The sequence below is a fragment of the Ambystoma mexicanum genome, chromosome 10, assembly GCF_040938575.1.
Source record: "Ambystoma mexicanum isolate Mex_15411 chromosome 10, UKY_AmexF1_1, whole genome shotgun sequence".
Classification (NCBI taxonomy): domain Eukaryota; kingdom Metazoa; phylum Chordata; class Amphibia; order Caudata; family Ambystomatidae; genus Ambystoma; species Ambystoma mexicanum.
The window spans coordinates 1,493,486,202-1,493,499,176 of NC_090932.1; the positions used below are offsets into that span (position 1 = coordinate 1,493,486,202).

The 12,975-nt window shown below is 45.8% G+C and overlaps 1 protein-coding gene across 4 annotated transcripts in view; it reads right to left on the bottom strand.

Annotated features, from left to right (window-relative positions):
* Nucleotides 1-463: 463 nt before the first annotated feature.
* Nucleotides 464-12,975, bottom strand: part of RSRC2 (arginine and serine rich coiled-coil 2) — a 373,088-nt gene continuing 360,576 nt past the window's right edge. For 2 of the 4 annotated variants that reach the window (XM_069619623.1, XM_069619624.1), the window contains exon 10: nt 464-1,078. In XM_069619623.1, the coding sequence (XP_069475724.1) occupies nt 899-1,078 (180 nt within the window). In that variant the 3' untranslated portion in view covers nt 464-898. The remainder of the gene's footprint in view (nt 1,079-12,975) is intronic. The other 2 variants (XM_069619625.1, XM_069619626.1) reach the window with 1 other exon arrangement.

The following is a 12,975-nucleotide window of genomic DNA, read 5'->3' on the forward strand; positions in this document are numbered from 1 at the left end:
TTCCTACACCCTCTTCACCCACTAACCCACCCCCACCTCTTTTTATTTTTTTACAGATCCGCCCGAATGCCTGGAGACCAACTCCGTTGGTGACGGTGCGCTATATAAATAACTAACATTTGGACTAGAGGGGGAAATCATTCACCGATCTTGGGGATCAAGCCATCCATGCAAACATGTTGGCAACCACCCAATCCGTGGTGGCTGCATTATTTTAACTGCTGTTCCACAATTTTGGACTTGGTTAGGAATACCCAGGCAAAGCAGTAGAGCTCTTTACACTGCAAAGTGGTTTCATTCCACTATGCCCTATATGCGTGCCCAGTTCACCTTACCTTAACACACAGCCTCTCTTGCACCTTTCACCCTGAAATAACTGGTTCATGCAAATCACATTTCAACCACCAATTCACAATTGAGTTGAAGTTTTCAAGTCTTTCAAAAATCAACTGACATCAAGAACTTACAATTTACAGAAAACATGTTTATTAACATCCAGGTCTGTGTGCTGGAATATGCGCCTTTTGGCCTAGCCAGGTGAACATTTCTCACAATATTTTGTTTGTGTTTCAAGAGATGACAGTAACTGTACAAGGGTAGGTACAAAAAGTACACAAGACAGGATACTAAATATCTGAATTAGATCTTGCCAGCTGTCTTATGACAAAAGTATAACCTTTTAACTAAAAATATGCCATCTGTCCACAGTCGCTAAGTTGAATAAATGTGGGCAGAACTTGATTACAACACTAACACAGTATCACAAATTTGATATTTACAGAAAACTTTTTTTTTAAATAAATTAAAGTCAATGCAACATTCATGCAAGCTAGAATGCAAGCCTTTTGGTTACAAGAACATATACTAAGTCTCAAATCGCCAAAGACTAAGCCATTCTTTAAACTGCATCCATTCCTCGCATTGACGATGTAAAGCCCAAGCCCATTCCTCTTTGAGTGTGCGTCTGTGAGCGTGCCATTTCATACTGAGCATCTAAATTACGGAACATTTCTTCCTGCTGCTTCAGAGTTCTAAAACTTTCCTGGTCAAGTTTACTAGTGCCAGCTTCCTCTTCTTGCTAAAAGGGCATAAAAGAGCAAATGATGAGTATCTTAAATTGTGACCAAAAAGGCATCAATTGTAAAATAAAATAATAAAACATCAACGTTGCAGAATGATTTGCACATTAGATAATACAGATATGAAAACATTCAAGTGTACTAAAACTAATTTAAAACAAAGAAAAAAAGTTACTTATGTGTAATAGCTTTCCAGTGTTATGCGGAAGACACGCAACTTTCAGGCTACCCTCAGCTGCTTCCTCTTCACTTACATCCGACTGTCCGCCATTCAGTCATGCTGTGCTGCAAACTACATCTGCCTCAACGCCAGCAAAACAGAGATAGTTTGCATCGGGACTCCTGCTTTCCCACTTTCACTTTGGCCGGCCTCCCTTGGCCCCCTGTCAACCCCCACCTGCGAGGCCAAAAACCTTGGGGTCATCGTCAACTCCACTCTCCTTCCCTCACATTTCTCAAAAAAGTCTAACTATCAACTGCACCTCCTCAGAGGCCTTCTACCTTATCTCACTTTCCCCCAGCGTCTCACTGTCTCCAGAGCCCTGGTTCTCTCTAGGCTGGACTACTGCAACACCCGGTTCTTTAACCTCCCTGCTTATGCCCTGCGCCCTCTGCAACTCATCCGGAACAGAAATGCAAGAGGCCTTGGCCTCAAGCCCAGGGACTGCATCTCTCTGGTGCTGAAATCTCTCCACTGGCTCCCTGTGGCTGCAAGGATCAAGTTCAAGACCCTCTGCATTGTCCAAAAGGCTTTCTGGAGCCTGGGTCCTACCTACCTGCAACATTGCCTACCTAAATACTGTCCATCTCGAGTCCTCCGCTCATCTACCTCCAGCCTTCTGCAAGTGAGCAGGTTCCCCAAGCAGAGATTTTGAGGGCGATCTTATGCTCAGCAGGCGCCTCCCTGTGGAATAGCCTTTCTGCCACCCTATGTCTTGAGCCCAATCTAATTCCGTTCCGGAAATTCCTCAAGACATTCTCCTCCTCCTCCTCCTCTCTCCCCCTACCCTGCTAACATAGCTATCGGCTCTTCCCATCTCGCCCTCCTCTTCCATGCAACTTGCTTACTGGCCGCCTGGTCTACCCCAGTTTCACAGGTCCCCGGCACCCCTGCCAGTCCTCTCGGCACTTGTGAATAAATCCAAGAGAACTTCTCTCTCCACACTTACCCCAGTCTCTAGCGACTGGGTGCACCTGGACCCCCACCCCCCCGACACCCCTCCCTTGACCATCTTGCACGATCTGAATGCATCTCTGCCTGAAGATAGTCTGTTCTCCCTTGTCTTCACCACTTAATGTGCACTTGAAAAAACTGCTGAATCGCAGACAGGCCTATTTGCTGTATCTCAACTGTTAAATGTATCTTATTCACTTACTCTGCCTGTGCAGACAGTTATCGTCTCAGAAATTCAAGAGCTCTGAGCAACTGTTTCCCCCCCCATGCTAGCACCCTCCTTGAGCACTTTGAAACACAGCTTGTGCATAGGAGCTTTATAAATAAACATTACCATACCACTGATATCCATTAATGATTAATACTTTATACTTTTCTCATCCAAGTGGTTTGACAATCCATGCGACTTTTTATGCCAGTCTGTTCGGTTCAAAAGCTGATCCCTTAGTCAAGTCACCATCTCTGAAGGGGTGGTGAGTCGCTTGTTAATCTATAGCACATCAAGCTACAGAACACCCTTGTACATACTGGTTTGCTTTTTGCAGTGTAGGTCTGTTTTAGGTTCACATGCTATGGAAAGTACCAGTACCAACTACCTCACCACAGCACCCTGTTGAATCAGAATCAATACAGTAATCTTTAATTCATGCTCAGAAAGTATAAGTTACTTACTTGTAAACCAGCATGGTTAACTTAATTCTATACATAAACACTTTCCTCAGACTTTTTGAAGGATCTTGAATAGTTAAGATGGACCTCCATTTCAAAGTAAAAAAACTCCTTTCTGGTTTACGTTTCCTTTGTTCAAATTAACTTCACAGACCTAAGCCTATCAAACTGTTGCTTTAAATAAATCCAAACATTTTCATTTGATAAGCAGAAAGGCCTGCATAAAGACTGAGAGCTAGGAAAGGCCTCCACAACAGTTCTGAAATAATTTCTTTATTTTTTTCAGTTAGCGTACGAGACAGAGAAAGTGAGAAGAACAAATTACTTACCAACTGTAACGTTCTTTCGATTGGATGTTCCTCCAATGTATTCCTCATCTTAGATATACGTATCTTCCAGCGTGTTGCTTCTTAAATGTTTCACCAGAGGGCGCTGTGCTCGAGGCAGTGGCGTTGAATGTCCTCGAGAGCCGCAGAACAAAAACGTCATCTCGAGCCGCGCCCGTTATCTTCAGTTCTGTTTTTATGATGTTATTTGCTCTATCAGTTGACCAGGCTTTTATTGACCTTTGGCTCTGAAGGATTTTGGAGTGCAACTGGCGTAAACTGTACGGCGGGGTAGGCTGGGAGTGTCGATGAGGAATAGGTGGGAGGGACATCCAATCGAAAGAACGTTAGATGGTAAGTAACTTGTTCTTCGAATGGATCGTGTCCTCCTATGTACTCCTCATCTTAAATAGGCTCCCATAGAGGTATAGATTTGGAGAAGGGATTATCAGATAAAAGACATTAGTCATGCACTGCGTGTAGGAATGCTTTTGCAAAAAGACTCCCTTGAAATGATGTTGAATCCAGGCAATAATATTGCACGAAGGTATGCAAGTGGCCGCAGCGCAAATGTCCTGCACTGACACACCCCTCTGAAGAGCCGTTTAAGTCGCCATGCCCCTAGTTGAATGAGCCCTTAGTCCATCTGGGGGCTCTTTCCAGCCAACTTCTAACATTCAGAGATTGCAAACATCTATCTGGATAGCGTTTGTTTTGATACCGCTAGACCCAATTTGTGCCCGGTATATCCAACAAAAAGTTGGTCAGATTGTTGGAATTTAGCCAATCTGGGGATATAGAAACAGAGCCCTTTTTGGGTCCAGACTGTGTAATCAATCTTTCTCCTTACTTGCATGCGGAGGAGGGTAGAAAGAAGGGAACGTAATTTTCTGTGACAGCTGGAAGTAAGACTATTTTTGGTAAGAAAGATGGTTTGACTCCAAGGATATGGAAAATGGTGTGAGGAGGCTTACAAGAGAACACCTGCAACTCACTCACACTGCGGGCTGATGTAATTGCTGCTAGCAGAATTGTTTTTAAAGTAAGAAGCCTTAACGGGCAAGAATGTAATGGTTCAAAAAGGTATACATGTGAGAAATTTTAGGACTAAATTTTGTTGGAGGATACACATTTCTCAGCCCTTTCAGGAATTGAATAACCAAGGGAATTTTAAAATAGGATACCTCTTCTGAGGAGCGCCTGCAAATCGATAGCACCGCTAAGTAGCCCTTTATAGTGCCAACTTGGAGCCCCAAACTGGCCAAGTGTAACAAGAAAGAGTACCATAGGAGTATTACATAGGTATGGATCCACATTCTTGTCCCTGCACCAGTTACTGAACTTGTTCCACTGACACCGGTACAAGGACTTTGTTGATGGTCTTCTGGCCAAAAGCAAAATCTCCATTACGTCGTCCAGGAGGTCCCAATCCTTATAGCTCAGCCTCTCAGAAGCCAAGCGTGAAGGCTGAGTGTTTCGACCTCTGGATGGAGAACCCGACCTTCCTCTTGCAAGAGGAGTTCCTCTCTTTGTGGAAGACGTATTGAAGGGCAGATGGACATGTCTAAAAGGTCCGGGTACCACGTTCTCCTGGCCCAATCCGGGGCAATTAGGATCATGGTTTTCCTGAACTTTCTCAACCTTCTGATTACTTGAGGAATCACAGGGACTGGAGGAAATGCTTCAGCAGTGGAAATACCCAGTCCACCACAAACTCATCTCCTAGAGCTCCTCTTGGGGGAAATTCCCTTGAGCAGTACTGATTGCACCTCCGGTTGACCCTAGTCGCGAAAAGATCCACTTGAGGGGTTCCCCAAAAGGTGAAGATCTCTTGAAGGACTTCCTGGGCTAGTTCACACTCGTGGGACACTGCTCTGCCTGCTCAGAGCGTCCGCCGCCGTGTTCTGCTCTCCGGTTAGGTGAACTGCTGACAGAGATTCCTTCTTGTATTGGCCAGAACCAGAGCGGCATTGCTTCTCTGCACAGTGGTAGTGATCCTATGCCTCCTCTCTTGTTGAGAAAGTACATGGCCACTGTATCGTCCGTCATTATCAGGACAGACTTTCCCCGTACAGAGGGCAGAAAGGCTTTCAGAGCTGGTCTGATTGCCCTCAGCTCCAAAAGGTTGATGTGCAGTTTGGACTCGGATGGAGACCAACGAACACTGATTGTAATGTGGGCTCCCACACAATGAGGCGTCTGTCACTACTATTATCTCCAGCCATGGTTGCCAAAAAGATTCTCCTTTGAGGATATTGTCCTTGCAAGCCCACCATAGTAGATATTGAGCCACTCTGGCCAGAACCTGCAAAAGATCTGACATATTCCCTGAAAATTGGGACCATTGAGTTCTGAGGGCCCATTTAAGAGATCACATCCTCAATCTGGCACCAAAAAAATGGAGGATGCCATGAGACGGAGCAACCTGAGGAAATCGAAGACTGGTAGATGCGTGGCATTCTGGAACTTTGTTACCATCTGCAGAATGTGTGCAAGCTCTCTACTCGGAAGGCAAGGCTTCCGTATCCAGTATTGCTCCGATGAATTGGAGTTTTTGGAGTAGTATCATTTGTGACTTCTTGAAATTGAGGGAAAAACCCAGTCTCTGTAAGAAGTGGCATGTCATGTTCAGATGTTCTTGGGCTCGTTTGGGTGAAATCACCCTGATTAACCAGTTGTCCAGGTAAGGGTAGAGGTGAATTCCCCTGCCCCCCCCCCCTCTTGAGACTCGCTGCCACCACCGCCATCAGCTTGGTGAAAACCCTTGGGGCGGAGGTCAACCCAAATGGCAGAACTTGAAACCGATAGTGAGAATTGTCAATTGCAAACCCCTGGTACTTCCTGTGCTTGAGATGGATCGGCACACGAAAGGAAGCATCCTGAAGGTCCAATGATACCAACTAGTCTTGGAATTGTAGAGCATGAAGGATCTGAGCAAGGGTTATCATCTTGAACTGGTCCTTCCTGAGGAACTTGTTCAAGTCAGTGGTACAGGGCAAGGGCCCAGGAGCAAAATGTTCTTGTAGCTGCAGTCAGGTCTTTGGTTAACTATTTGAAAAGGTGAATGCAGAAGGTGAAAGACAGAGAGAGGGGCGGCCAACCCAACAGGTCGGTAAAACATTTAAAACACCTTTACCTCTACCACGCAGAAAGGGCGGCCTGGCGGAACAATGTACCATTAAAATGAAGTTGCTCCTGCAGTGGCAGTTCCTGGTAGTTCCTGCAGTTCGGGGGATCCAGCAGAGGAGAGAGGCTCTCGTCGTGGAGGAAACTTCGAGTTACTGCACTACCCAGGGATGAAACCAGCCGCGGTGCTGTCCGACAAATAAAAAGGTATGCCCCTTTAAATCGCAGTCCGGGTGGACGGGTGCCTGGCTATCCGGTCTCCAAGTACAGGGTGGCGATTCAGATGAAGATCTTCTCTCGTCGTGTGGAGAAAAGTGGTGAGACGCTGCAGCAGGGATTCACCAGTGGTTCAGTCGTTGCAGGCGTCTTTGGCTTCTCTCCTCTTCGGCTTCTTAGTTCCAGGGGCGACTTCTTGCTGCCCCATTCATACAGCTTACCTGTCAGTCGCACAGTGGAGTGGCCATCTTGGCGGGAAACCCTCCAGCCTATCAGGACAGAGTGTGACATGGGTTGCTGGAGCAACCCTGTCCAGGGGTCCTACTCCTCCCACACAATGGACCCACCCCAGACTCAGTGCCGCCGAAAGGAGGGCTTCTTGGTAGAATCCCGCCAAAAGGACGAAACAAAGGATCCCCGACCTGGGTTAGGCGTGTAGAAAAAGACACAAGAAAGAAAGTTCTGGCAAATAAAACCTACCGGAGTAAAGTTAATATTAAAATAAACCGGTGGTATGTTAGAGGTTGTCAGAAAATGTGGTAGCCTCGAACAATGGGAAAATCCCATAGGAAAATATTTGCGGTCTAATATTTACAGTAGTAACCACTGCCACCAGCCAGAAACTCTTGAGAGAGGGGCTGTACGGTACCCTCTCGAAAATGAACCCAAGGGAAAATCTATTAACCCTTCCCAGTACCTCCATAGTAAGATGGGTTGTACTGGTTTAGTTCATAAAAATTGACTAGTAAAGTCAATGGGGACTTTACATGCCCTGGAAGACAGTAGTCAGTCCCAGGGTAGGGAGTCTATGTTTGGGGGTTGCTACGACACCCCTGTGTCACTGCACTGAGGGTGCTGTGTAACCCATGTGAATAAAGATGGTTCCTATGGAGGTGAGAAAAACCCCATAGACATTAAACACAAAAATAGCCTAGAAAACACATAGCAAAAATGCCTAAGAGTGGGAAAAAGTCTCACTCTTAGCAGGAGGAAAAAAACAAACCCTTCAAATCCAGCAAAGCTTCTGGGGGACTCTATAGGTAAGGGAAATTAGCCATAGAATGTGAATTCTCCCTAACACTCGCTCTCCCACCCCAGACTAAGGGACAGGAGGATCTAATCCACTCCTGGATGAGTCTCTTACCAGTTATAAACTTCCTAGAGAGACCATTAGCATTTTGGTGGTGACATCCTGACCTGTGCTCAATGGTAAAATCAAACCCTTGGAGGAAGATTGACCTTTATTTGCATCAACCATCTCAAGGGTTGGTGGTCTGTTTGAATGATGAAAGTAGATCCATACAAGTATGGTCTAAACTTCTTCAAAGACCACACAATGGCAAAACATTAACTCTCAAAAATTGCCCACCTTGTTTCAGGTTCCTTCAGTTTCCTTCCGATGAAGCAAATGGGGTGCTCCCTACCTTTCTCATCCAGTTGACTGAGTACTGCACCTATACCTATATTGGAAGCATCTGTTTGTACAATGAAGGTTTGGTGGTAGTCATGAGCTCTGAGAACTGCAGCTTGACAAAGGGCTTTCTTCAGGGTTTTAAAGGCCTGATTGCACTCCTCATTCCATTTGATCTTTTTAGGGAACTTAGGAGAAGAGATTATATTCAGTGGAGAATCTATGGATCCATAGTGCTCAATGAAATTCATGTAATACCCAGTGAGGCCTAGGAAGGCTCTCACCTGGGTTTGAGTAGAAGGGGTTGTCCAATTTTGCACAGCTTCAATCTTGCCGAGCAAAGGTCTCATTTCACCACCTCCTACCTCATGCCCAAGGTAGAGCACTTCACTCTGACCAATTTGGCATTTACTGGCCTTTATGGTCAGGTGGGCCTGTTGAAGAGCCTGCAAAACATATCCTAGGTGGTCAACATGTTCTTTCCAAGTAGGGCTGAACACTGCAATGTCGTCCAAGTATGCCATGCAGAAGTCCACCATCTCATTCAGAACCTGGTTAACCATCCTTTGGAATGTAGCAGGTGCATTCTTTAATCCAATAGGCATAACCTTAAACTGGCATATAAGCCAACTGGGGTGGAGAATGCAGTTTTCTCCTTGGCATGGTCAGTCAGGGCTATTTGCTAATAGCCTGACGTGAGATCAAATGGGCTGAGGAATTTGGCTGAACCAAGTCTATCCACCAGCTCATCTGTCATTGGCAAAGCATGGGCATCAGTCTTAGTGACTGCATTAAGAGATCTGTAATCCACACAGAATCTAAGTTCTTTAGATCCTGCCTTTGGTACTAACACAACTGGGCTAGACCATGGACTAGTAGAGGGCTCTATTACCCCGAGATCAAGCATCTTGTTGACCTCTCCTTTGATGTGGGTTCTGACATTCTGTAACCCCTGCCTTTGACAGGTAAACAGTCACCAGTATTGATATCATGCTGGCCCCAAGGGGACAAGCCTGGTGCTAGAGAAAACAGAGGGGAAAATTGATTCAACAAAACTTTGCACCACTCCTGTTGCTCAGGTGTCAGATTAGAAGAGCGATTAACTCCTATTTTCTCATCTAAAGGTTTGCCTCTGAGGAGGTCAGGCAGAGGTTCACTCTTAGCCTCCTCTTGAGCTGAAGCTAGAAGCAAATCTCCCAGTTCTGGTCTCAAGACATAAGCTTTTAGACGGTTGGTGTGAAAGACTCTAGGAGCCTCCTTAGGATTGCCTAAATCGACCAGATAGTTTGCCTCTCCAAGTTTTCCCACAATCTTGAAGGGTCCCATCCATTTCTCCTGCAAGGCCCTCTGCCTTGTTGGTACCATAACAGAAACTAAGTAGTCTTGAGCGAACTGAACCATGTTGACCTTCTGGTCATGCCAATGCTTAACCAGAGCCTGACCTGCCTTCAAGTTATCACTTGCCTCAGCCATCATGTGTTACATTCTTCTCCGGAGTCCGATCACATAGTCAGTGACTCTGACTGGCGTGGGGGAAGGAGCACTCTCCAACCCCTCTTTGATCAGGGCCAAAAGGACCTCTGACCGGATGGCCATAGAGAAGTTCAAAGGGACTGTAACCCACTCCCTCCTGAGGGACTTCTCTATATACAAAGAGAAGGCATGGCAGTAGAAGATCCCACTTTTTCTTAAGGGGGTCCTCTAAAGCTTCTATCATGCTCTTCATGGTTCTGTTAAACCTTTCTACCAACCCATTTGTCTGAGGGTGGTAAGCTGTTGAGAACTTGTAGGTAACTCCAGTTTTTCCACATGGCCTTAATGTAGTGGGACATAAAATTTGACCCCCTGTCTGATATTACCTCCTTAGGAAACCCAACCCTGGTAAAAATACCAAGGAGGGCCTTAGCCACAGCCTGAGCTGTAACAGTCCTCATAGGAATTGCTTCAGGGTACCTAGTAGCATGGTCTACTACAACAAGTATAAACCTGTTGCCTAAATAGGTTGGAGGATCAAAGGGACCAACAATGTCAATTCCTGCCCTCTCAAATGGTACTCCGACCACAGGGAGAGGCACTAAAGGTGCCACGTTCTTGGAGCCACTTTTACCAGAAGTTTGGCAAGTGTGGCAACTCTTGCAATACTTATCTACCTCAGCCCCCATTTTAGGCCAATAAAAGTAGAGAGCCTTTCCTTAGTCTTCTTGAAACTCAAGTGACCAGCCAAAGGAATCTCATGGGCGAGTTGCAAGAATTGGAGTCTGTTCTCTTGGGGCACTACAAGTCTTTTGTAGTCTCCAAGGATTCACTCTGTCGGTTCACTATAGAAGAGGCCATCTTCCCAGTGTAACCTGTACTTCCCAGGCTCTTGCCCTTCAAGCTGAGAAGCTGCCTGGTGGTGGAGACCTTCCAGAGTTGGATATTCTCTTTGTCCCTTACTGAAGTCTGCCCTTTGGGACCCACCTTCTGCCAGTAAAGACTGCAGCTCAGGATGGTCCACAGGGTCAAGATATCCAATGAGTTCCTGGCCTCCTACTAGATCTGAGCCCTCATGCTCTAGTTCAACCACACAGGGTTGTACCTCACTCTCAGCCGGAGGAGGAATCACAGGTGTGATTTTTGACAACCTAGGAGATTTCCTGGTTAGCAGCACTGGAGTGCTTTCTGCTGGTTTCTTCTTGGAAGTCTTGGGTTTCCCCTTTGCTTCTGGTTGCTTTGAATAGAGTTAGTAACTCCAGTGGAGTACGAGTGATTTCTTTTTCTATCATCTCCTCAGGAGAGCCCCTCAAGGTCCTCTCCCTTGCAGGTCTGGTAAACTCCTGTAATCTTACTAGGAGGTCTGGGAGTACTAGACACTACTCTCAGGTCTTTCAGATCATTGCCCAACAGCACCCTTCCTGGTACTTCAGATTGTACATTCACAGGTATCTTGACAGTCATTTCATTGCACTGGATGAGAGCTGGTAATTGAGGAAGCATCTGCACAGGCCCTCCAGCTAACTTCGTGAGGCGTTTGGGTGCCTTAGCAACATCCTCCACCTTGAAAAAGATTTGTCCACCACAGTTATGCTGGCCCCAGTGTCTCTAATGGCAGGAGTCTCCTGACCATTGACTAGGACACTGTCTTTATAATACACATTAGTATTAGGAGGGATAGAATTCTACACATCCAAAGTCTGTTGTTCCCACAACCCTAGGGATACTAAAGATACACTAGCTGAGACTCCAATGGGGTCGTCAGCTAGTAGTTGAAAGTTTCCACTGGCCATATGTACTACCTCCTCTGGAACAAAGGCTAAGGAGACAGTGAGGACCCAAGAAGGTTTACCCTTACCATCTGGGATCCCCTTTCACATGATCAGTAGAGCCACAAACAACATTTTCCAAATGTCTTTATGAATGGTGGCTTGTTCTGACCTTCTGGTCTGGGACCAGAAGGTGCACTAGCCGGATTAGGTTTCCCTTGTGGCTTACCCTTAGAATTTTGTTTGGGGGCCTCTTTGGAATTGGAATTATTTGAATTCTCTTTGTCTTTCTTAGGCTGCTTTCCCTCAACCTTTTTCTGAGTTACCCCTGAATCCTTGTGAGTAGCCCTGTTGGCAAACCACAAGTCAGCAGCCTTCGCTAGCTTCTTAGAATCTAGTTCTTTTGAATCAGCCAAGTGCTGTCTGAGCTCAGGAGAGCAGGCATCATAGATAGACTCCAACATTACAAGATTTCTCAATGCTTCATAAGTGTTAACTCTATAACCCTTAATCCATCCGTCCAAGTTCTTCAAACACTCTTTCACCCAAGTAGCCCAAGGGTTACTACCATGCTTTTTGAGGTTCCTAAACCTCTTAAAGGTACTGGGAAGGAGTTTTCCCAAATCTAGCTATCAAAGCTAGCTTTACACATTCATAATCCATCCTATCCAACTCCATTACCACATCAGATGCAACAGGGGGAGCCACAAATTCTTTTGAATTCTAGTTCAAGTCTCATTTTTTCTAGATAGATACATTCAGGACTTAATGTGGGACCTGATAAGGGTCCAGTAGCCACAGGTTGAGGCCTTTGAGCAGGGAGAGGGCCAGAGGGGGCGATACTGTTATCCTCCTCTTCCTCATCTGTTTCAACAATAACATTTTCAACATTATCATCCTCAATGTTTGCTACATTTGCTGGGGTAGTGGACACTACAGCACCACTATCCAGACTTTGTTTCTCTAACGGTCTATCAATCATTTCTAATTGCTTGCCTTTGACAGGAAGACCTGTCTACACAGATCCCTTAAATAATCAGCAGTATTAGTAAGTAGTGTCTCCTGGCTGTAACTTTCCATATTTTTGACTGTTTAAAATAAACTTCGTTTCTGATACGTCTTTCTTAGTAGTAACCAATTAAAATCATGGATTCACATGCTCATGAATATTCCCCGTCAGGCTGGGAATCGTCGGTAAAGAAAGAATCAGTTTAGTTTCTGAACTGCCTTTCTCCTAACAACCAATCACTGGTCTCTGGGTAATACTGCCCCCAGTCAATGACTGCCCTCTACCTAAGCCCCTCCTCTGGCAGCCATCTTCAGATTTAGTAGCATGTAAAGTGGCAGTAGCACCAAGAGAAGAGCCGCAGAGGGGTAGGCGGGAGGGTTCACATGTGAATCCATGCCAGACCCATGCAGGAGAACAACAGTTACAGGTAAGAAACTTGTTCCATCTCCAGCATGGGGTCTGGCATGGATTCACTTGCTCATGAATAAAGACTACATAGCAGTACACAAATGCACAACCACAGGAGGTGGCAAGGCTCAACATTAAGCATTTCAACATCTAAACATTAAGCATCTCCTACCTCCTTACCAGGCTCACCTTCAAGCGAACAGGATGGGCAGCACTGTTTGGCGGACTCTGTACTCCTCCCTGGAATCCCGGACGATGCAGTAGAATCTCGTGAAGGTGTGCGTTGACCGCCACGTAGCAGCCCTGCAGATCAGA